The sequence below is a fragment of the Macrotis lagotis genome, chromosome 5, assembly GCF_037893015.1.
Source record: "Macrotis lagotis isolate mMagLag1 chromosome 5, bilby.v1.9.chrom.fasta, whole genome shotgun sequence".
In the NCBI taxonomy this organism is placed as follows: domain Eukaryota; kingdom Metazoa; phylum Chordata; class Mammalia; order Peramelemorphia; family Peramelidae; genus Macrotis; species Macrotis lagotis.
The window spans coordinates 239,424,720-239,447,375 of NC_133662.1; the positions used below are offsets into that span (position 1 = coordinate 239,424,720).

Consider the following 22,656-nt stretch of genomic DNA (forward strand, 5'->3'; position numbering starts at 1 on the left):
CGGTGAGCCGAATAACAAATGTGATGGACAAGCTCCATGTGAGGTACAGGGAGAACAATCCTCTGAAACATAAGCATCTTTTCAGTTTAAACATCCTGGGATTCATGGCAACATAGAGTTAGAGTTGGAAGGAACCTCAGAGACCTAGTCCAGCCCCTTTAATTTTACAGATAAAAAACTGAGGTGCAGGGAGGTTAAGCTATTTGCTGAGGTCACATAGATAGGATTTGAATGCAGGTCCACTGGCACCAGAATCGTTGCCCTTTCCACCGATGATTCTGGAGTCAAGTCACCTTCCCTCTCTGGATCTCCAGTTTCCTTAACTGTAAAATGAGAAATTTTGCTTCAATGAGTGCTAGAGTCACTGCTTATCCTAATCTAGGATCAGGAGATACTAACTGGTCTCCGAGACCCTTTCCAACTCTAAGGCAGAGGGTCCTTCTGGTCGAGGGTAATGGTGGAGGTGAGGTATCTAGTCAAATCTTACAGAATTGGGACCAGGGACAGACTGAGAAACAGGACCAGGCCACTCCTTCCTATTGCCAACCGGCCCCTTCTTGACCTGCAAGGGGCTTTTGAAGGAGGAGAGCCCTTCCCCCTCTGGGGAACCACTGGGAAAGCAAGGCCAGATCCAAATTGGAGTACTTCCTTTTGACAAAGGGTGAAGATGAAACATTAGAAAAATTTCCACCTCCCCTACTTTTCCCAAGCCAAAGGATGTGAAAACTGTGGCTGGATCTCGGGCCTAGGATCATTGCCCTTTCTTAAAGCCATACAGGAGACCTCCCTGTCTTTGCCTTCCAAGATTTTCTTATTTAACTCCCCTGTTTATTTATATTTATATTTTATTACCTGGATTCAAAAACTTGCAATACTCTAGTCTTATTACTCCCCCTTTTCTTCTATCCATCCATCTCCACTTTTTTTGGAGAGTGGAGTCTTCCTATCTCATCCAGGTCATCCATGAGCCTCAGCCTCAGTGCTGGTCAGCAGGGAAGTTGTAAACTCCTTTTTTTCTCCACCCTGGACCTAAACCATCCTTCCCGGGCAATCTGGAGACTCCAAAGCTCCCCGGGGCTCACCAGTTTAGTGCCAAATGGAGGAATCCACCAGTGTTAACCTTCTTTAGTACCCGGGAATGACAAGTCTGCCCCTCTTCATCAGGACCGTTCCTATTTCTGGGCAGCCAGCATATGCTTGGTTCTTATTGCATTCCAGCATCCCCTTCCCTTGCCCCCCCACACACACAACAGACAAAAGCACTTTTCTTGCTTATAAGAACAACTGGAAGCATAGGAAGCCATTGTTGTACAGTGGAAAAAACATGGGCCTTGGAGTCTGAGGATCTGAGTTCAAATTCTGTCTTTATTACTGTTCCATCTTTGGTAAAATCGTTGAACTAATGGCCTACAAAATCAATCCCATCTCTAAAGCTAAATAGGGTCCTATTAAAGAAACAACAACTAATTGTTCATTATGTGGAGTGGGTCTCTCAGAAAGGAGGAGGTGAGCAATACAGAGAGAAATTTAGGCGATGCAAAAACAAAGTATAGTCATAAAAAAACCTTTTTTTTTTCAAAAAAGAAATAGTAATAATAAAAACAGCATTCATTTGGCACTTTGAGGTTTGCAAATCACTTCACAAATATCTAAGTTTATCTTCACAACAAATCTGGGAGATAGGTGCTCTTGTTATCCAATCATTTGTAAATAAGGAAACTGAGGCAGACTTGAAGTGATTTGCTCAGGGTGACATAGTCATTGGATTTGAACCCAGGTAGTCCTGACTCCATCGGTAGCCCTCTATCCACTGTACTATCTAGCATGAACCCTAAAACTATAAAACTTAAAAACTCAAAGGATTAAAATTAAAATGAGAGAAAATATAGGTTAAGTTTTTATTCTCAGGAATTTACCCTTAACCTATAGGTGGAGACCATCTGTCCAAGACAGACACACCTAACTGGGGGGGGGGGGGGGGGATATTTATCAAAAAACAAAGGATGGATGAAATTATTCACTTTCTCGGTGGCCTGACTATGAAGGTTGTGCAATATTAAGTTGCCCAGTTGCTCCTCAAAGTCCATCATCCTTATGCAACACTATTGGATTAATTGTTATTACTTCCTGGACTTTAAGCACTGTAAGGCCAGAACAAGTCTTCCAGGACCTTAAATCATTATCTTCCTGAGTTTATAACAAATATAAGGGGAGATAGCCATAAGTCTTGATTTCTCACCTAGTGATGAAGGTGATTAAGACCTGAGGCTGAGTACTGTTGGATGAAATCATCCTTTATGACCAGAAATATAGGGGGGGTTTTAAGGGTTTTTTTTTTTTTGCAAGGCAATGGGGTTAAGTGGCTTGCCCAAGACCACACAACTAGGTAATTATTAAGTGTCTGAGGTCACATTTGAACTCAGGTCCTCCTGACTCCAAGGCCAGTGCTCTATCCACTGCCCCACCTAGATGTCCCCCCAGAAATATAGTTTTGACACTTACCTTTAGGGTAAGATGAATAGAAGAAAATTAAAAATAAAACAATAATTTCTTTTATATGAATCTATAATAAACATATAATGGATATATTATATAGATATATAGATATATAATTACCATGCCTTATAAAATGATGGTTTTATTTAGATATATAAATATGCAGTATAAAATAAGCTTCATTTAGATATATATTAAACATACAGAATAAAATAATAGTTTTCTATAAATAACAAATATATAATGTGAAATAATAGTTTTATAGATATATGATATAAAATAATTTTATATAAAATAATGAGTTTGAATAAATATATAATAAATAGATGAGAAATTTAATTATTACACTGTTTTATTTTATTAAATATCATTACAGAAGAAAATAATCCCAGAATAGATGATTTATAACTTTTAAATTTATTTTTGTAGCTATGGTTCCCCTGCCCTAGCTAGACCCATTGTAATCCTCTCAGAGCTTAGTCCCAGCTGTCTCATGACCTCAGATGAAAATAGCATCTTTCAAACCTAAAAATCACCAAGTCAGTTTTAGGATATATCCACCTGGGCCTCCATTCCACATTTCTGGCATAATAGATGTTCCCATCTTATAATAAATGCTATTATAATTAAAATATAATAAATAATAAAAATAGTCCTGAATTTGGAGTCAGAGGAAGCAGTGTTTGAAACCAGGTCCTTGACTTCCTCCCTTTAAAGTCCAGTTCCTATAAAATAAAAGGTGGTTGTTCAGTCATTTGTGACTCCATCTGAGTTTTTCTTAGCAAAAATACTGGAGTGATTTGCCATTTCCTTCTCCAGCTCATTTGACAGATGGAGAAACTGAGGCAAATAGAGTGAAGTAACTTCTCCAGGGTCACACAGCTATTAAGTGTCTGGGGTCAGACTTGTCTTCCTAACTACAGGTCCCACATGCTAAGCACTATGCGCCACCTAGCAACTCCTGAGGGGGTTGGTAGATGATCTCTAAGATTTCCTTTCAGTTATAATAATTATTGTTCCAAGACCTTAAGAACTTGAAAGGAATAGAAAGAACAATTCTATACAAAGTTAATGGAAGGAAGAAAGGAATTCAATCCCCATTTGTCAAAAGGTCTTCCTTCTTTCTTCTCCCCTTGTAACCTCCCCAAGATCTGCCTTCTACACTTATGCTCAGCATCAGTTCCTGTAATTTTTCCCATGCTTCTCTGGAGTTCAACCATTCATGGTTTCTTATAGAACAATAGCACTCCATAGCATTCATATGCCATAACTTTTTCAGCCACTCCCCAATGGATGGGCATCTCCTCTATTTCCAATTCTTTGCCACCACAAAAAGAGCTATTATGAATGTTTTTGAACATGTGGGACTTTTCCCATTTTTTTTTTATTTCTTCTAGATATAGATCTATTATTGGAATTGTTGGGTCAAAGGGTATGATCACTTCTATTGCTCTTTGGGCATAAACTGAGAACTCTTTAATTTAAAGCCTGACTGTGCCACTTACTAGCTATGTGATATTGGACAAGCCATTTCCCTTGTCAGGACCTCAGGTCTTGCATCTGTATAACAAATTGGTTGTTGCAGATGTTCTAGAACTATCTACCTATGAATCTATGACCTCTCTCTTAGACAGTAATTAGTTCCTGACCTGGATCCATGACTTTTTTAGAAATATATTTTGATAAAACTGCATTCCTGTGTGTTTTGTATTGTAATCCTAGTAATATAAATATGTAATTCTATATATTTTGATAGCCAGTATAATCAGCTTTCTTTATAATCTTACACGTTTTATTTTGTTCACTTAAAACTGTGATTCAGAGAAGGAGGTCATGGTTTCACCAGATTGTCTTCCCAGGTCCTCCAGAGCGCCAAAAGAGCCCATTGACTCCCTTTAAGAAGAATAAAACTTTGGGAGACAAGTCAATGGTTTGCTGTGTGACCTTGGGGAAGTCATTTCCCTTCTTTGGTTTCAATATATCAGTCCTTGAAATGGGAATATTAACAAGAGAAGCCCACTCTTGCTCTGGGAGAAATTCTGATTGAGGTTACATGAGTATGACTGTGTCCCTTTCCCCTTAGCTTCCGGAAGAACTTCAGCTGTGGAGGGATAGCTAAGCAACAGGAGAAAGCCGCCTATCGTGTCATCCAGGACGAACAGAAGAAGTTGGGCCCCATGACCTTTGCCGAAACAGCAGTCACCTTCCTGTTCATCCTCTTAGTAGTGCTGTGGTTCACCAGAGAGCCAGGCTTCTTCCCTGGTTGGGGAAATATGCTCTTTGCTAATAAAGATGGGGAAAGGTGAGACATCCCTCAGAGGCCTCCTGCTTGGGGGTGAGGAAAGGGGACAAGAGACAACCCTGAAGAAGACTCCAGGACAGTCCTGAGAGCCAGCAGGCAGATCCCACCAAGCAGAGGGACAATGGGCATCTCCCTCAGGAAAGGAAGGAGGAATGTTAGACTTGGGGAAGAGCTTGCCAGAAGTAGTGGTTATGGAGGTCAAAGAAGACAAGAGACAGAGACAGAGTCAGGACAGGTGAAGAGGACTTTGTATATCATCTAGGGCAGAGGCTCTGTGAACTTGAGTTTTTCCTTAATATTTGTCTTTTTTAATACATGGTTTTGTTTTTCTTAATTATTTTTCTCTTATTACTTGGTTTTGTTTTTATTAATATTTGTTTTTTCTTAATACTGGATTTTGTTTCTTCACAGTTGTGTTTTTCCTTAATATATTTTTAATACTTGGTTTGGTTTTTCTTAATATTTGGTTTGGTTTTTCTTAGTCTTTCATTTTTTTCTTAATACTTAGCTTCATTTTTCTTAATATTTAGTTTTATTTTCCTTAATATTTGATTTCTCTTAATACTTGGTTTTGTTTCCTCTTAATATGTCTTTTTTCTTAAAGCTTGAGTTTTAATACTTTAATATTAATAAATGATGCTTGGGTTTTTAACTATTTCGATAGCTATATTTCAATATAATTAGTTTCCTTTGTATATTATGGTTTTTAAAACCTAAAGAGGGGTGCAAAGGCTGCCCCAGATAGTCTCCATCACAGAAATATCTAGGAGTAGCTACATTTTATGGGATGGGAAAGAAGAGATGGAGTTGAGGTTAGAAGTGTTTGGAATGAGGGTTAGAAGAGGAAGGATGAGGAGTTAAGAGGCAGAGGAGTTTCATTTGTTATGATTCAGTAAACAGTTATGAAAAGCCTCCTATGTGTCAGACATCATGGATACAAAACCAAAACAGTGCCGGCCCTCACAGAGATTGCATTCTATTGAAAGGGGACAATATCACACAGCTAGACAATATTACTTCCTGACCTGAATCTATGAACTTATTTATTTATTTATTTGTTTGTTTGTTTGTTTATTTATGTTTTCATAAGGCAAATGGGGTTGAGTGGTTTGCCCAAGACCACACAGGTAGGTAATTATTAAGTGTCTGAGGTCAGATTTGAACTCAGGTCCTCCTGACTCCAGGAGCGGTGCTCTATCCACTGTGCCACCTAGCGGCCCCCATGAACTTTTTTAGAAATAGATTTTGATAACTATTTTGATAACTGAATAGACTTCTACAAAGAAATAGATGAATAAATTCAAGATAATTTGATTAAAATAATACCTAACATTTAGATAGTGCTTCTAAAGTTCTTAAAACCTTTTATCTCATTGACTATAATAGTGATCATTTAGAGATGTTGGTCAAGATCCCTTTGCTTTAAAGTAACAAAGAATTCTGAGAGAAAGAGATGAGAAGGGAGTAAGAGATAAAACACCTAGTTCTGGGGAAAGCAAGGTCAGTTTGGTTAGAATACACAGTACAGGAAGGAGGCGAATGTAAAATAACTCTGGAAAAGTGGAGGGACACACTGTTGAGATGGCCCTCTCTAGAAGGGAAAATACTTTTAAATTCCCTCCTTTGGTCCAGTCAGATCCCCCTTCTGCAGGAGACTTTACTCAGGGGTCCCTCTGTCATCCCCAACAGCACCGCTACTGCCTTCTTTTCCAGTTACACTCTATCTGCATACTGGTTTGCATCTTCTGTTAGATTGAGCTGCTTCTTCTCTCTCTCTCTCTCTCTGGTGAGGCAGTGGGGTTAAGTGACTTGCCCAAGTTCACACAGCTAGTAAAGATCAAGTGTTTGAGGTCAGCTTTAAGCTCAGGTCCTCCTGACTCCAGGGCCTGCACTCTATGTACTGAGGCACCTGGCTGTCCCCAAACTGAGGTTGGTGAGGGCAGACATCATATTTCTCCTCTTTGCGTGCTCAGTATATGTCTGCATATAATAGATACTTGGTAAATGTTTATTGACTGGCCATCGGATCCCAAAGGGTGGCTATAAACTGGTACCATCACCTAGAGAGGGATCACAAGGGAAGAGTGAGCCTAATAGGGACAACTTTGGGGTGGGGTTCAACAAGGGAAGGCTTCCTCGAGGAGGGAGACTTGAGCTAAAGCAATCAGTTGATTGAATCAATCAGTTAATCAATTAATAATGCTTGGGGTTTTTTTTTTAACTATTTCCATAGCTATATTTCAATGTGATGGAGAATGGGGTCTCACCTGTCTAAAGCTCTGGAAAAGTGGAGGGACACACTGTTGAGATGACCCTCTCTAGAAGAGAAAATACTTTTAAATTTCCTGAGCAATTGGTCTCCCAATACTTTCCCAAGATAGGTAAAGCAAGCACTGTTATCCGCCTTTTAAAATGAGGAAACTGAGGCTCAGAGAGAGCTTAGGCAACTTGCCCATAACCACACAGCTGGCAAATGTTGGTTTCAAACTGAAACCTTCTGGCTCGAGGTCTAGCTTTTGACATACCATATTACATTGTGCTGACCTAGACAATATAAAAGTTGCCCAGGTACCAGGTGTTGATGCCTGCCTTCACCGAGTTGACAGTCTAGCTGTGGAGACAAAGAGGAACATGATTACTATGCACTGTAAACCCTGGAGGAATTTGGAGCACAGGTGGGTCAGTGAAGGCTTTGAAAATAAGTATGCATATGAGACTTGCCCTGAGCTTTGAAGGATGGGTTGGAAGGAGAGATGAGTTGAGGGAAGAAGCCAAATTCCTCTGACATTCTTTTCCAAGACCCTCCCAACTGCCCTCCTCCCCCAAGCCTTGGACCTCACTCATTGTCTGCCCCTGCCTTCACTGCCCTTTCTAGCATTGTCTCAGATGGCACCGTGGCCTTCTTCATTGGCATCCTCCTGTTTATCATACCTTCAAGTTTGCCTGACTGGTCCCAACAACAGGGTAAGACTTTGGTGGCAGAGGAGGGAGGAAGAAAGGGGGAAGGTGGGATGGAGAGGTGGGGCAGAGAGATCAGCAAACCTTAGAGAAGGAAAAGACCTTAAAGTCATCTGCTCTGCAGACCTCCCTCACCTTTAGGTGGATAGTCCTGACTTTACAGAAGAGGTAAACCAAGGCCCAGCAAAATGACTTATAGGGTGGGCTAGAACTCCCAGTCTTCCAGATCCCAGCTCAGTGTTCCTTTTCCCACTATACTACAATGGAAGAACTCTCCCCAATATCTGGACAGAGTGAGTAGAATTGGACTGGGGGAGAAGGGAATACAGCATCCTGGGGCTCTTTTAATGACCCAGCTCCTCTTCTTGGGGACCAGAAACCCAGGGGAAGTTCAAGGCCCCACCCGCCCTCCTCAACTGGGATATTGTGAATAAGAAAATGCCTTGGAATATTGTCTTCCTGTTGGGCGGAGGCTTCGCCCTGGCCAAGGGCAGTGAGGTAGGTACCCCCACCACCGCCCCCCCCAACTTCCTCTCTGCTCCCCGGTAGAAGAAAGAAAGAAAGAAATTGGGGCAATGAGGAATTAACTGAGTGTGAGAGCTGATAGACCTCAGGGGAGAAATTAACTTCTATCCAGCAGTTAGAAGTTTGGGGGAGAAGATGAAAAGAAATAATTTGATTATAGATTAAGAGACTACAGTGATATAAATCATATCTGCTAAATCGACATTATATTACATGTATACACATTATATATATATATATATATATGTGTGTGTGTGTGAGTATATTATGTAGATATGTTCATTATGTCCACACTTGTGATTTCATCAATATAGGAAATGTCTATTGAAGAAACTCCCTTTATCTTAGGGCAACCATGTGCACAGGGAACTGGCCTGGAGTCAGAAAGACTCATCTTCCTTAGTTCAAATTTGGCCTCAGGGGGAGGGAAGTAATATTAGGGGGAAAATTGTAAAACTCAAAATAAATAAAATCTTCAAATTTGGCCTCAGAGACTTACCATATGTCCCTGGGCAATTAACCGGCTTGCCTCAGGTTCCTCATCTGTAAAATGATCTAGAGAAGGAAATGGTAAAACCATGCCAGTATCTTTGCTAAGAAAACCCCAAAAGAGGGTTCCAAAGAGTCAGATGTGATTAAACAACATCATCAATGACCTTTTGCTAAAACACTACTTCCTCACCTGCTCTTCATAAAAATCCCCTGCAGGGCAGGTAGGTGTTGCTATAGATAGAGCTCTAGGCCTAGAATTGATTTCAAATCCAACCTCAGATATTTACTAGCTGTGTTTCCTTGGGAAAAGGCACTTATCTCTGTCTCAGTTTCCTTATCTGTGAAATGAGCCGGAAAAGGAAATGGCAAATCCCTCTGGTCTCTTTGCCAAGAAAAGCTCAAAGGGGGAACCAGAGTCAGCCACAACCAAACAACAAAAATGTACAAAGTCCTTGAAAGTTTGCAAAGCCCTTTTACCCTTGTGCTCTCATTTGATCCTCACAACAACCCAATGAAGTAGGGGCGATTATTATCCACATTTGATAGGTGAGGAAACTGAGGCTGATAAAGATGAAGTGATTTGTCCAGGGTCACCTGTAGTACCTGAGATAGAATTTGAACTCGGTTTTTCGGTGACTACACATTCGGCTTCCTCTCCACTTAACCACCCAGTTGCCTCCAGGAAGGGAAAAATAAAACAGTTTGAGCTTGTTCTTGAGCGTCAGAAGGTTCAGGGACCTCTTGCTGAACTTAATCCAATAACTCCAGGCTCAGGATTGCTTTCCTGTGACGCTGGAGCAGTCCCGTTGCCTCCTCCAGCCACAAGGAGGCGACAGAGTCGTGCTCAGCCCAGGCTGCCCCAGTCCACTCTGGGCCTGGGCTCTGATGGCATTGTGCCCTACGGCCCTTCTAGGACCACCTGAGCCCGCGCTGAAGGGAGGAGGCGTCCCCCCTAAGCCCAGAGCTCCTCCTCTCCCCTACCACGGCCTGGGACAAAGAGGACTTTCTCAGAGAGCACAGCCCTAGAAATTTAGTCCTGCAAGGACCCTAGACAACCACCACCACCTCCTCATTGTACCCCTGGGGAAACTGTGTATGGGGGGAGAGTGATAGTTCATAGTCACCTGGCCTCAAGACATGGATCCAGCTCTCAATGATCCCCAGTCTCTCTTTTCTCTCTGAGTTCTAGGGGGCAGGGACAGGTTATAGGTGTGCGGGGCCAGGAGGCAATGGCAAAGATTTGTAGAAAAGGTCTCCCTGGCTGAAGGACTGGGCCTTATCCCCTCCTGCTTAAGAGGTCAGCTCATACAGCATTCTCTCCCCTTCCCCCCAGTTTAGTTCCTTTTGCTTCATGAACAAACCATATGCCCAGAGACAAAAGGGAAGTTGGAGAGGTATGGGAGGAGGGGCAGAGACAAGATGACCCCTCCTTTTAAAAGACTGTTTTTTTCCCCATCTCGCCCCCTTATCTGCCACCCTTTTGTTTCTACAGTAGATGTTTCTCATTGTTCTAAGAAGTCTCTCCTCAACAGCCTTTGGGCAAGCCACCTTGGGCAAGTCACTTAACCCTGTAGATCCCATAACCTTGAAAAAAGAAAAGTCTTTCCAGGACAAGGAAATATGGAGCCTGGGGATCCAACCTCCAATAATATTTTGGTCTTCTCCCTGTCCCAATTACTCCTGGGTCAAGGAAGAATTAGGCAGGGAGGAGAGACCTGGATTCCAGGTCTGTTCTCTCTTCTTACTCAAACCACTGGGCCAGACCCCCTGAGCTATATAATTCAAACTCCCAGAATTCAAGTTGCCATTGTCTGCTTTCCTTGTTTTTTCCTTGGGGGGAAAAACAGGGAAAGAAAATGAAACTTTTTTACATCAGATCTTAGAAAGGCAAAGCAATTTGGCCAAGGACACACAGCATTTTGGCCCATCCCAAGAATCCTGGATGAGGTGACCATGTTCTAGTTCCTTAGGTCAGCATATGTATCTTCCCATAGAAATCAGGTCTGTCCCAGTGGCTGGGAGCCAAGTTGACACCACTGCAAAGCATCCCTTCTCCAGCCATTGCCTTCATCCTTTGTCTCCTTGTGGCTACCTTCACCGAATGTACCAGCAATGTGGCCACCACCACCCTCTTTCTGCCCATCCTTTCTTCCATGGTAAGATACCCTTCACCCATCCCTCTTCCTAACCTGCCTTTTAGAGGCCTCTCTTCCCTCACATTACCTCACCCCAGGCTGACCTGATCTCTGAGTTTCTAAACTGAGGGATAGGACCGTGCCATTATCTACAGTTTGTGGAAGAGAATGGAGAATTCCTGGCCTCCTTTAGCTGCCATTCTTGATGACCTTTGGATACCTGGCTCTTTGGCCCCTGACTCACCTCCACCCCCCTACCCTCCCACCCCCATTCCCTGTTCAGGCTGACATCACCAGATGAGAATTTAGTTGGTTGTTCTGTCATTTCTCCCTTCCCAACCCCTCCCAATATGAGTCTTGGTCACCCCCAAAGTGACCAGGTGAGATTTCTCACCAGGGGCGTCCCTGGGCCCCAGCCCTTTCAGGGAGCGTACCCACAGCCCTTTGATGGAATCCCTGTGGTCCCTTTGAGATCAGTTTTATGGGCCCCTCCCCTCTCCACACCTGAAGGGCAGGTCAGCATAGTCATCCTCTTGAGGAGATCTAAAGCCCAAAGAGGTGAAGGGCCCCTCTTAGCCCTCAAAGCACCTTCTTAAGTGGGAAACAAGCCCTAGTGCACTCCTAAGAGTTTCAACCCTAACTAAATGGGCAGAGAATGTGGGGTCCAAAATTGGCCCCATCCCAAACTTGTTCTGGCTCTTTTTAGGCCTCCCCATCAGTCCCCTCTCTTATCTGTGAAATAATACAATGAAAGCGGGTACTATGGATAAACCTCTTTCCCCTTCCTGATCCCTCCCCACCTTACCTTTATGAAATGAAGCCTGATTCTTTTATACCCCACCACCACCATTCCCCAATTGTTCTGACCTCACCTTTTTGTCTTCCCTTCTAGGCCCAGGCCATCTGCCTCAACCCACTCTATGTTATGCTGCCCTGTACCATGTCAGCTTCTCTAGCCTTCATGCTTCCTGTGGCCACCCCACCTAATGCCATCGTCTTCTCCTTTGGACAGCTCAAAGTGTTTGACATGGTGAGAAGGGGAGGAAAAACCATAGTGGGAGAAGCTGTGCCACCACCCCCCCAACAATACACTTCCATTCTCTTTCTTCTCCTATTTTATCTCTCTATCTTCTCTACATGGAAACAGACTAGAGCTAGTAGTTAGGGAAAGAGGTGGAAACTGAGGGTCCTAGTAGACCACAAGCTGGTTAGACAAATGCTCTCCTATATGATATCTTTCCCTTCTCCCCCTTAGGCATCTTCCACCTTTTTCTTGTCTATACCTATTTGTGTACATAATTATCTTCAATAGAATGCAAATTGCTTGGGAGGCTATTTTTTGCCCTTTTTTTGTCTCTCTAGCTTTTAACAGGATTCCTGATTCTTATACTTAACTCTTTTAATTGATTGATGGGAGACATGAAAAGATCCCATTCTCAGGGTTCTAGGAAAAGGAGGGGAGCAAAAAACATCTCAATTAGCAGGGAAAAGTAATCCACTTTCCTCCCCTCTCAAAAGGTATAGTACTAAATGGCTCAAAGTGCGATGAACTGGCTGTGGGTTCAAATTCCAATTCTTATATTTCCTATCTGTGTGACCTTGATGTTCAACATTGAACAACTCAAGCTTAGTGTCTCTCATCTAAAAATGAGAGGATTGAGCTGACTTCTGTGGTCTCTTCTGGATTTAGAGCTATGAGGCCAAGGTATTGTCTTGTTATTCTTGCTATTCTATTCTTTCTTTTCTCCATTCCCTTGACCCTGCAGGATGTTATCTTCCTTGAGGGGAGACTATTTGAATCCCCTACCACCTGGCCCAGTGCCTTGCTTTTGATGACACTTAGACAATGTCTTCATGAAATGGGATGGAATGGGATAGGTTGGAATGGAATGGGAATGGATCTTTATGAGATGGGATGGGATGGAAAGAGAAGAGATGAGAGCAGATTGGATAGAATGGGTTGGAAGAGAAAATGGGATGGGATAGGATAGAATGAGATGGGAAGAGAAGAAAAGGGATTGGATGGAATGGAATGAAAAGAAGAGATGAGATGAGATGAGAGAAAACAGGATAAGACTGAATGGGAGGGGATGACTTGGAATGACAAGTAATTAAAGGATGGGGTGGGATGGGATTTGGTGGGATGGAATGGAAAGAGAAGAGATGAGATGGGATGGTACAGAAAGGGAAGAGATGAGAGAAAATAGGATAGAATGGGGTGGGATGGGATGGAAAAAGAAGGGAGGCATTAGGATGGTGTGGGATAGAAAAAGAAGAGATGAGAGAAAATAGAATAGGTTGGGATGGAATGGAATGGGATGAGTTGGAATGAGAAGAACTTAGAGGACAGAATGGGATGGAATGGGAAAAGAAGACCAGAGATGGGCTGGGATGGTATGGAATATAGTGGGATGAAATGAGAAGAGAAGAGATAGGTTGGAATGGGATCGATGGGATCAGGTGGGGAGAGAAGAAAAGAGATAGGATTGGATGGGATCCTATAGGAAAGGATTCCACAAAGTGCATACCTTCTCACCTGAGTTCATTCCCAGGCTAGGGAAATAGTTTCCTTTCTCCACAGGCCATGATTAAAGAATCTTGTTTTTGGATCCATCTTGACTAACTTGACTTTGAGAGTAATCTGGAGTATTTGGAAAGGCTTCAGAGGAAACATATGTAACTATAGACTCCCATCTCCAGTGAAAGAGTCAGATCATTAGGATTACATATTGGTGAAATGATGAGGATGAGAGAGAGTACTATGGATAAACCTCTTTTCCCTTCCTGATCCCTCCAAAAAAAGAGAAGGCTGAGGGGAAAAGACTGAATGGTCTTACCAGGAAGGCAGACACTACTTGGACTTCCTAACTAGTATAGTGGATATTGTGCTGCGTTTGGAGTCAGGAAGTTAGAGACCTGTCTCAGATACTTATTGGCTAGGTGACCCTGAGCAAGTCATTTAATTTATCTTAGCCTCTGCTTTTTCACCTGTAAAAGAATATTGTAATAATTACATCTACTTTACGCCACTGGGTTGTTGTAAGATAGCTTGTATATAATTTGCTTTGGAAATCACAAAGTGTTAGGAAAAAAGTCAATTATTAGCTATTAGTTGTAGGATTTCCCCTGGGAGAGGCAGGATGTGGGTTTGACCAAAAGGACAGTTTTCAACAGGACCTCCACAAGGGCAGTCCTTTCCTCTCCATAGTCAGTGGAACAGATCCTAAGCAACTTCTTCCCCAGAGATACATGTCCAGGTCTTATTCAGGGAAGAATCTCTCCCCTTTTCCAGATTGGGGAACAGAAGCAGCTGACATGCAACCCAGCTGCCTTTTCATTCCTGACAAGCCAGGCCTCCCCTGGACTTGAAGTGAGGAGGAGCTGGATTCAAATCTGGTCTCAGATACCTATTAGTTTCCAAATTCAGAATAAATCATTTAACATCTCTGTGCCTCAATTTCTGTATCTGCAAATTGGAGTAGGGGGTGGCCTCTAAGGAAAGAAGGAATGAAACTAGCATTTATTAAGTGCCTTCTTGGGTTATAGACACTGTGCTAAATATAAATATTATTGCATTTGATCTTCACATTTTATCCCCATTTTACTGCTGAGGAAACTGAGGCAGACAGATATTAAGCAACTTGCGCATTCATAAACTGCTGAGTGTCTGAGGTTCTAGCTGTTATTATCCTCATGCCCCACTCTTTGTGACTCCATGTGTGGTTTTCTTAGTAGAAATAGTAGAGTGGTTTGCCAATTCCTTTTCCAATTCATTTGACAGATGAGGAAAACTTAGGCAAATAAGATGAATGACTTGCCCAGGGTCACACAACTAGTAAGGGTCTGAGGTCAGATTTGAAATCAGACTTTCCAGGTCATGCTCTAGGGCTCTAGCTACTGCTGCTCTAAATGATTCTGTGATCCCACCTACCCCACTCTATTCAATCAATCAATTAACACATTTCTATGCTAAAACCTGGGGATTGAAAAAAGCAAAGACAAGTCCTGTTCTCAAGGAACTTCCAGTTTTTTTAAATTTCATTTCATTTTATTTCTATTACATGTAAAGATAGTTTTCAACATTGTTTTTTTTTGGGGGGGGTGTTTTTGTTTTTGTTTTGCAAGGCAATGGGGTTAAGTGGCTTGCCCAAGGCCACACAGCTAGGTCATTATTAAGTGTCTGAGGTCTAATTTGAACTCAGGTCCTCCTGACTCCTGCTCTATCCAATGTGCCACCTAGCCGCCCCCAACATTGTTTTCTTATATGATTTTGGATTTCACATTTTTCTACCTCCCTCCCTTCCCCATGACAGCAAGTAGTCTGATATAGATTATATGGAAATTCCAATCTAATAGAATTCCAATTGGAGTGGGAATTCCATAGAGCCACAGCCTAAATCCTATTACCTGCCCTCTCTCTCTCTCTCTCTCTCCTCTCCCAGGCCAAAGCAGGATTCCTTCTCAATATCATTGGTGTGCTGACCATCACACTGGCGATCAATACATGGGCCTATTCCATCTTTCATCTGGATCAATTCCCGAGCTGGGCTGAGTCCAACAACACCTCTTGCAATGGCCAGTTCAACACAAGTTTTTCCCCTTAATCTCCCTCTGGAGGGAGTCTGCTCAAGGAGGCTGGTGATCCTCACTGAACACATGCTCCTGGGCCTTTCAGCCTAAGGGTCTGGGCAGACCTGGGGATGGTGAAGAGGTAGCCCCAGCATTAGTGGGTATGGACATGTCTGTACGTGTGTGTGTGTGTAGTCGTGTTACATTACATATATGTGGGGTCATAGGGTATCTATGCTCTTGTGATGTGGTGTTTTCCCAACACACCTGGCTAAAAGAAGAAGAAATGATGCCGACACTTCCTTTGGTTTCTCGAAAGACCTGGCTACAGCCCCTTTTGACTCTATGTACTGAGTGGAGCTCCAGAGTCAGGTTGGAAGTTCTCAAGACCCATTGACTTCTACAAAGTCCTTCTACAAAGAGCTGAACAATTTCAGGACCTGGCTGGACAGCTCCTCCCTTGAAGAGTCTGGGGGTGGGGTGGGGTGGGGTGGGGTGGGGTGGGGTGGGATGGGAGAGGAGGCTCCAAGGTTTTACCACATTAAAGAATTTTCTGTACTCTAGACTACACTCATTTAAGGGACAACCTCAGCATCTCTCTCAGAAGAAGTCAACCTACACGTCGGCCCCGGAGTTAGAGGGTCTGACCAGTCACAGGAAGGCTGGGAGAGGGAACGCCTGGTTCTGAGGCCTTTTTTCTAGTCTGGAATCTTCCCTAGGGAACCAGGAGAGATCATTGGGAAGAATTCTGGCTCTCCAGTCAAAGGACCTGAGTTTAGACCTCACCTTTGTCATTTAATCCCTCTGGGCCATTTGGGCAAGTGCAACCTCTCCAGGTTTACTAGTTTACTGGTTAGGCCTTGAGATCTCTTAATTTCTTGGACCTCACTTCTTTTTTAATCTGAGGGTTCTATTCTAGAACCTAAGACAAGAGGGGAGAAAGAAGGGCTGGAAGGGAGGAAGAGAGACTGGAAGAATAGGGGCTGGTTCTGGAAGGCTCCTTAGAAATCACCTAACCCATTCTTCTCGTTTTACAGATGAAGAAACTGAGGCTCAGAGAGAAATTGCTTGTCCGACATCATACAGTTAGTAAATGGTCAAAGCAAGATTCAAACCCAGACCTTCTGGACTACAAATCTAGCTCTCTTCTCATTGCACTAAGATTTGAGAAATCAGTTTAGCCTCACCAAGGCAGCTTCCCCAGAGAGAGACGACCCAAAGGAAGCCCGAGGAGATGCCTTTAGCAAACTTGAGATCAGAGCAGCCCTTGGTCACCAGCAGCCCCACACTGTGGGGGTGTGCAGCCCCTCCCCCTGTCCCCATGCCAGCCTCTGCCCCTGGCATCCATAGCACAGAGAGAAGGTAAGACCTGGCACTGTTGCGAGGGCCAACCAGAGTAGGCGCAGCCACCCAAGGAAAGCAGGGCTGACATCACCACAGCCAGGCTAATTGGGAGCTGCCGGTCCCTGCCTGTCTTTGGGAAAACCAGCCTACCCCTTCCCAGAGCACTCCCTCACCATTTACATAAAACCCGCCATCCTTGCCAGCTCCAACGAGCGCCGTCATCCGGACCCTTTCTCAGGCTGGTAAAACCGGTCCTGGGCAGGGAGGGGAGGTAGTGCCACCCAAAAGGAAGGGGCATGATGGTTTGCAAGGCAGCCCCTTTCCTGCTTCCTTGCACAGAAACAGAACGAGAGAAGAGTTAACATTTTGTCAGACCCATGGAGGTTTACCAAGGACTTCCCTAGCAGCAAGCCTGTAAAGAGCCTGTGCTCCAAATTATTCCCATTTTACAGAAGAGGAAACCAAGACCCAGTCTAGACTCAGAGAATATGAGTCTCTCTAGCCCACACATAACCCTTGCCCATTTTTCACAGATAAGGAAACCAAGGTACAAAGAGAAATGAACCTGGGTTTCACCAGTCCAGACTTGAAGCATCACAAGAGAAAGAACTGACTCTGGGCTTCAAATCCCATCTTTGTGACCTTGAGACGTTACTTCATCTCCCTAAGCCTCAGTTTTCTCCTGTACAAAATTAGAGGGTTGGATCTCTGAAGTCCCATCTCTAGATCCATGAGCCCATAAAGACAGAAGAGAGCCCAAGGTCAGGCAGCCATCCCACACCATCCCTTCTCCTCTCTCTGGCCCCCAGACTCCTTCCCTCTAATCATCTGCTACTCTTCCTATCTTATATGTTCATTTACATCTAGAGGTCCCTTCTGATGTCTACTTTATTTCTCACCTACTGTATTTCACTAGTCAAAATTATTTTTAAACACAGTCCCCCCTTTCTAGGAGCCACCTCTCTAGGTGTGATGGGGCAGCTAGGTGGCACAGTGGAGAGAGCATTGGCCCTGGAGTCAGGAAGACCTGAGTTCAAAACTGACCTCAGACATTTGATATGACCTTGGACAAGTCACTTAAAAAAATAAAAACATAAAACCATCTACTCTAGGTGTGATAGAATGAGGAAGGGGAACAGGGATGAACAGAAATGCAGGTGAGATCCCAGATCACTACAGTATGAGAAATCCTTCTCATCAGACTCCAGTGCCCTAACATGGAATGCCACAGCTTCAATCACCTTCAGCAGAAAGGAAGTGAGGAGGGTCTGTCTGATGGGTCCTGGATGAAGGGGGAGAGATGGGCCAGGGGGAGGAGAAGACAGAAGTGAGACTGGAAGGGGCTGCGGAGATGGGGAGAATGCAGCTGTCCCCTGAGGGTGAAAGGGGGGGGTGTATCCTGACAGCACTTGCCTGCCACAAGATTCCCAGAGAAGAGAGTTCTCTGGAGCCAGCTGTCCTTGGTCCCTGGGGGCTGGCATTCCTCACCCATGAAGTACAGGGATATAAATCACTTCCCCCCACCTCCACCTCAGAGACACAGCCACACCTGGGAACCCTAGCCCCTTAGGGGACAGCCCCCTTTCTAAGGATATGGTGTCCCCACCCTCCCTACTCTTGCTCCATTTTCACACAATCTCCCTTATTACCACCACAGTGCCCAAAAAGAAAACCCATAAGCTCACAGGGTAGTGGGTTCAGCCCACTGTGGGATCACCTTAGGAGTAGCCCCCTAACTCTCAGCCTTACCTGTACCCCATGATTGAAAAACAAAGTCTTTTTCTTGATCTGCCCCCCCAAAATTGTGTTAAAATCAGCATTAGACAAAGTGGAAAAAATGGTTACTTTAAATGTGGGTACTCCCTATCCCTGCCCACTGTGCCCAGGGCCTCTGAGGATCCAGTCCTAAAAAGAGGATAAAGTCTACTTTATCAAGGAGTTCCAGTATCAATCCCTTTTTCTTCTCTCCAGGCAGGCAGGAGAGAGAGGATTGAGGGGGAGGGGAGACCCAAGAAGATAGCCAGTGAATGGCACACAGGGAAGAGAGATCTGTCCATATGGAGTTGGGGTTGGGTAATGGACAGCACCCTAGAACCTCCAGCAATTTCCTCCCCGATTGTTGAGAAATCTATGGATATGGCGGAAACAGCAGACCTGGGTTGGATCAGGGTGATGGGCCTTGGGGATTCTCTTAGGTTCAAGTTACCAGCCCTCCTGAACTCCCACTACTAGGCCTCACCCAGCCATTCAAAAAAAGAGCATTCTCAGCAGCAGCACCTGCTGTACTAATCACCATCATTAGCCCAGCAATAAAGCGGGCACCAGGACCAGAGATCCTTTGAAGGGCCTGTCCGCCTCCAGCTAGACTTGTACGGACATCCCCCTCCCATCTAGGACTGTGACAGGTGAACAGAGCCTAGGAAGGAGGACGGCAAGCAGGAGGGCATCCGCTTCCCCGATTTCCTGCTGAGATTTTGGAGGGACTTTAGCAAAAATCACTCAGTACCAAAAGAATTTATTAGAACATAGTAGGCACTTAATAATTGTTTACTCATTGACTGACCAACTAACAGCTCCATTGAATGATTGGGGTGGGGAGAAGTAGTGAGTTCTCCATCACTGGAGGTATTCAAATGCATCTAGGAAAATTCCAAGACTCACTCTACCCCACCTGAGAGTCCTTGGACCAGCCTCAGCCTCAGGGGTGGGGGGCAGGGGGTGGGAAGAAGAAAAAAAGTGGTAAGTAATGCCTAAGTGAGAGACTTGCCTGCCCTGGTTCAGTCATGGAGAAGGAGGAGTCTCCAGGGAGGAGGGCCCTTGGGCCCAGGTTAGGTAGAGAGGAAGGGGAACTGGGTCTCATTTGCCTCTCATTCCCATGATTCACTCCTTAAGCAAATATCCAAGCATCTAGCTCCCTCTGGGCTTTCTTTCCGTCAAGATGGTGCTGGGCAGGGGCGGCTAGGTGGCGCAGTGGATACCGGCCCTGGAGTCAGGAGTACCTGAGTTCAAATCCAACCTCAGACATTTAATAATTACCTAGCTGTGTGGCCTTGGGCAAGTCACTTAACCCCATTTGCCTTGCAAAAACTAAAAAGAAAAAAAAATGGTACTGGGCATCAAGGAGGAGTCTGGACCAAGATTTCAAATGGGGGGCATAGCTGGGGACTTCTCGCTTAACTAGCATCCCAAGAAGGGTGGAAATGAGGCTTGGAGGGGAGGGCCTGCGATATACACTCTTTACGAATATCATCTCATTTGATCCTCACAACTCAGTGGGATAGGTACTGTTTGTCTCTCCATTCTACAGATGAGAAAAATAAGACAGTTTAAATGACTTGCCCAAAGTCACACAGCTAGTAAATGTCTGAAACGGGATTTGAACTCAGATCTCCCCAATCCTAAACCCAGCTCTTTTTATCACTGCACCACCCAGCTCTCTAAACTAAACAGGGTCAGGTAACACCGTCTGCCAGTTGATGACATCCCATCCATCTAACCCATCTGTCACACCACTTTGCCCTGTTCCTTCCCTTCATCATGCTTCACTGTCTTTGAGTGGTCTTCATCATCTGGAAAATTGGTGTGGTAGAAGCAGGAATGAGTTTAAAGTCACAGGATGGAGGTTTGAATCCCTGCTCTTCAATTGGTATCCTCCAACCTCTGGGACATCATTTTACCTGGGCCTCAGTTGCCTCATTTGTGAAAAGAGAGGGTTGAGCAATGTTATTATTGCTCGGTCATATCCAACTCTCCATAACCCCATTTGGAGTTTTCTTAGCAAAGATACTGGAGTTGTTTCCCATTGTCTTCTCCAGTTCATTTGACAGGTGAAAAAACTCAGGCAAACAGGATTCAGTGACTTGCCCAGGGTCACACAGCAAGTGTCCGAGGACAGATTTGAAATCAGGAGGATGAATCTATCACTCTCGGTAAATACTCTATCCATTTTGCCATCCAACCGCAGAAAGTTGAGCAATCTGGCTTCTGGAGTCTTTTCTGGTTCTAAAATTAATGATCCAATGATCTATATTTCAACTACCTCATTTAATTAAATTTTCTAAAATTCTAAACTTATACACCAAATATCTTGAGAATTTCCATATCTAAAGTGGAACTGAAGACAATTGTGCATAAAACTGCAGATCTCGCTTCCTTTCCCTACTTTAAATGTTCAAAACTATCCTGTTTATCTGTTTTCTTCAGTTTTTCCTTCTCTTCTCTTTCATACTTCCAACAATTCTCCCTTTTTTTTTTAACTTTTTGGCATTTTTAACACTAATACCCCTCTCTCTCCGACTCGTCCCCCAAATAAAGAAAAGAAAAATAAAGTTTTATTAGACATTCACCAGTTCCTTCCATTTTTACAGATGAAGAGACTAAAGCCCAAAGTGGGGGAAACCACATAGAGACTAAGGATTAGAGGAGGTGGGATTGGACCCCCAGGCCTATTGCATTTAGCTCTGGTGAGCTATGGCTGTTTCCATGGAGCAAGAGGAGTCAGGAGTTGAAAGACCCAAGAGGACAAAATCAGAAAATTGGAATTAATCGAGAAGCCAATTTGTGCTTAATTAGAAGGAAAGAGAGGAGGATGAGAGACCATTCTCTCTATTAAAACCTCTTTAAACAAGAACGGGAGAAATGGATCCAGTGGAGGAGAGGAAATGGAGCAGGAAGGGGTCCCCCCACCCCGACTGCTCTCCATCTTGAATCCGCAGCCCCCTCCTCCTTCTCCATTTCCTCTTCAGCCTGCTCACCCTCAGCCCTCCAGGAAGTCATCTTCCCAAACCAGCCCCTTCCCTCAGATGCTCAGGGCCCCAAGGTGGGTGTGTCTCCCCCCAATTCCCAGGGATTGTCCCTTATCCCCATTCCCTATTAATAGGCTGGTCCAGGCTGGAGGTATCTATTAGTCCTTTCAGCATGATTATTAGGCAGTAATAAAGGCCCTGGCTGTTTCCTCCAAGGTTCAGAGGTGGATTATTAAGCCCCAGTTCTGTCCCATAGAAGAGTCACAGAGATATCCTTGGGGGTGGAGCAAGGCCTGGAGAAGATGGAGACCCTTGGACACTGAGGTCCCCTCCAAGGCCAGTGGGGAATTAGGGAGTGGAGCCCCTCCTCCGGACCACCAGCACATAGAAGAGAGAATGGAAGCTGGGGAAAAAAGGGAATGGTATCTCTAAGATGAAAAGAACCCTACTGGCCTCCGGCCCAGTTCTGTGGAAGTGCTGAGACTCTCTCATTTGCCCCAAAATGGTTCATGCTCGGCTGGCCTGGCTCAGGAAGGCTCTTTCTGCCTCCTCCCCCAAGGAGGGCCTGTTCAGCCAGAAGGGTTGAGGTCAGACTTCAGGAACCCCCTCCAGCCTCCCAACCTTGCCCCTCCCTGCCAGACCCCCTCTAGCTAACAGCTCGGAAACTCCCTGGATTTCCCCAGGCAGGCCCTAGGGTCACCCAACCAGAACCAGTTTAGACCTCCAGGCCCAGCTCTACCTCATGCTCTGACTGGTTTCTTCTATCTCCCCCAGTCTCCACCCCACATGGGTTCACTTCTCACCTATCAGGCAAGAACGAGAGTTTGGACCACTGGAAAAACGTCTCCCCTAATTCCCAAGCACACGGAGCCCACCTGCTCAGAGAGCCAACCAGAGAACATGCCCATTAGCTTAGAAGTAACTAATAATAAGAGAGGAGGCACCCATTGTCCCCAGGCCTTTCCACTAGGCCCCTGATCCTCACCCTTATTCTTCTCTGCTCCTTTGAAGAAACCCTCTCTAACAAGCCCCCTCCCTCTCTCTCCCTTTTCCGCTTGGCTCATGATTGACTCACAGGTTGCCTCCAGGA

At 44.5% G+C, this 22,656-nt stretch overlaps 1 protein-coding gene across 2 annotated transcripts in view; it reads left to right on the forward strand.

The window, feature by feature from the left end:
- SLC13A2 (solute carrier family 13 member 2) overlaps positions 1 to 15,946 on the forward strand; it is a 105,551-nt gene extending 89,605 nt beyond the window's left edge. For both annotated transcript variants that reach the window (XM_074189043.1, XM_074189042.1), the window contains exons 7-12: positions 4,580 to 4,798; positions 7,674 to 7,762; positions 8,133 to 8,254; positions 10,768 to 10,929; positions 11,801 to 11,938; positions 15,351 to 15,946. In XM_074189043.1, coding sequence (XP_074045144.1) covers positions 4,580 to 4,798; positions 7,674 to 7,762; positions 8,133 to 8,254; positions 10,768 to 10,929; positions 11,801 to 11,938; positions 15,351 to 15,512 — 892 coding nt within the window. In that variant the 3' untranslated portion in view covers positions 15,513 to 15,946. The remainder of the gene's footprint in view (positions 1 to 4,579; positions 4,799 to 7,673; positions 7,763 to 8,132; positions 8,255 to 10,767; positions 10,930 to 11,800; positions 11,939 to 15,350) is intronic.
- Positions 15,947 to 22,656: the final 6,710 nt, after the last annotated feature.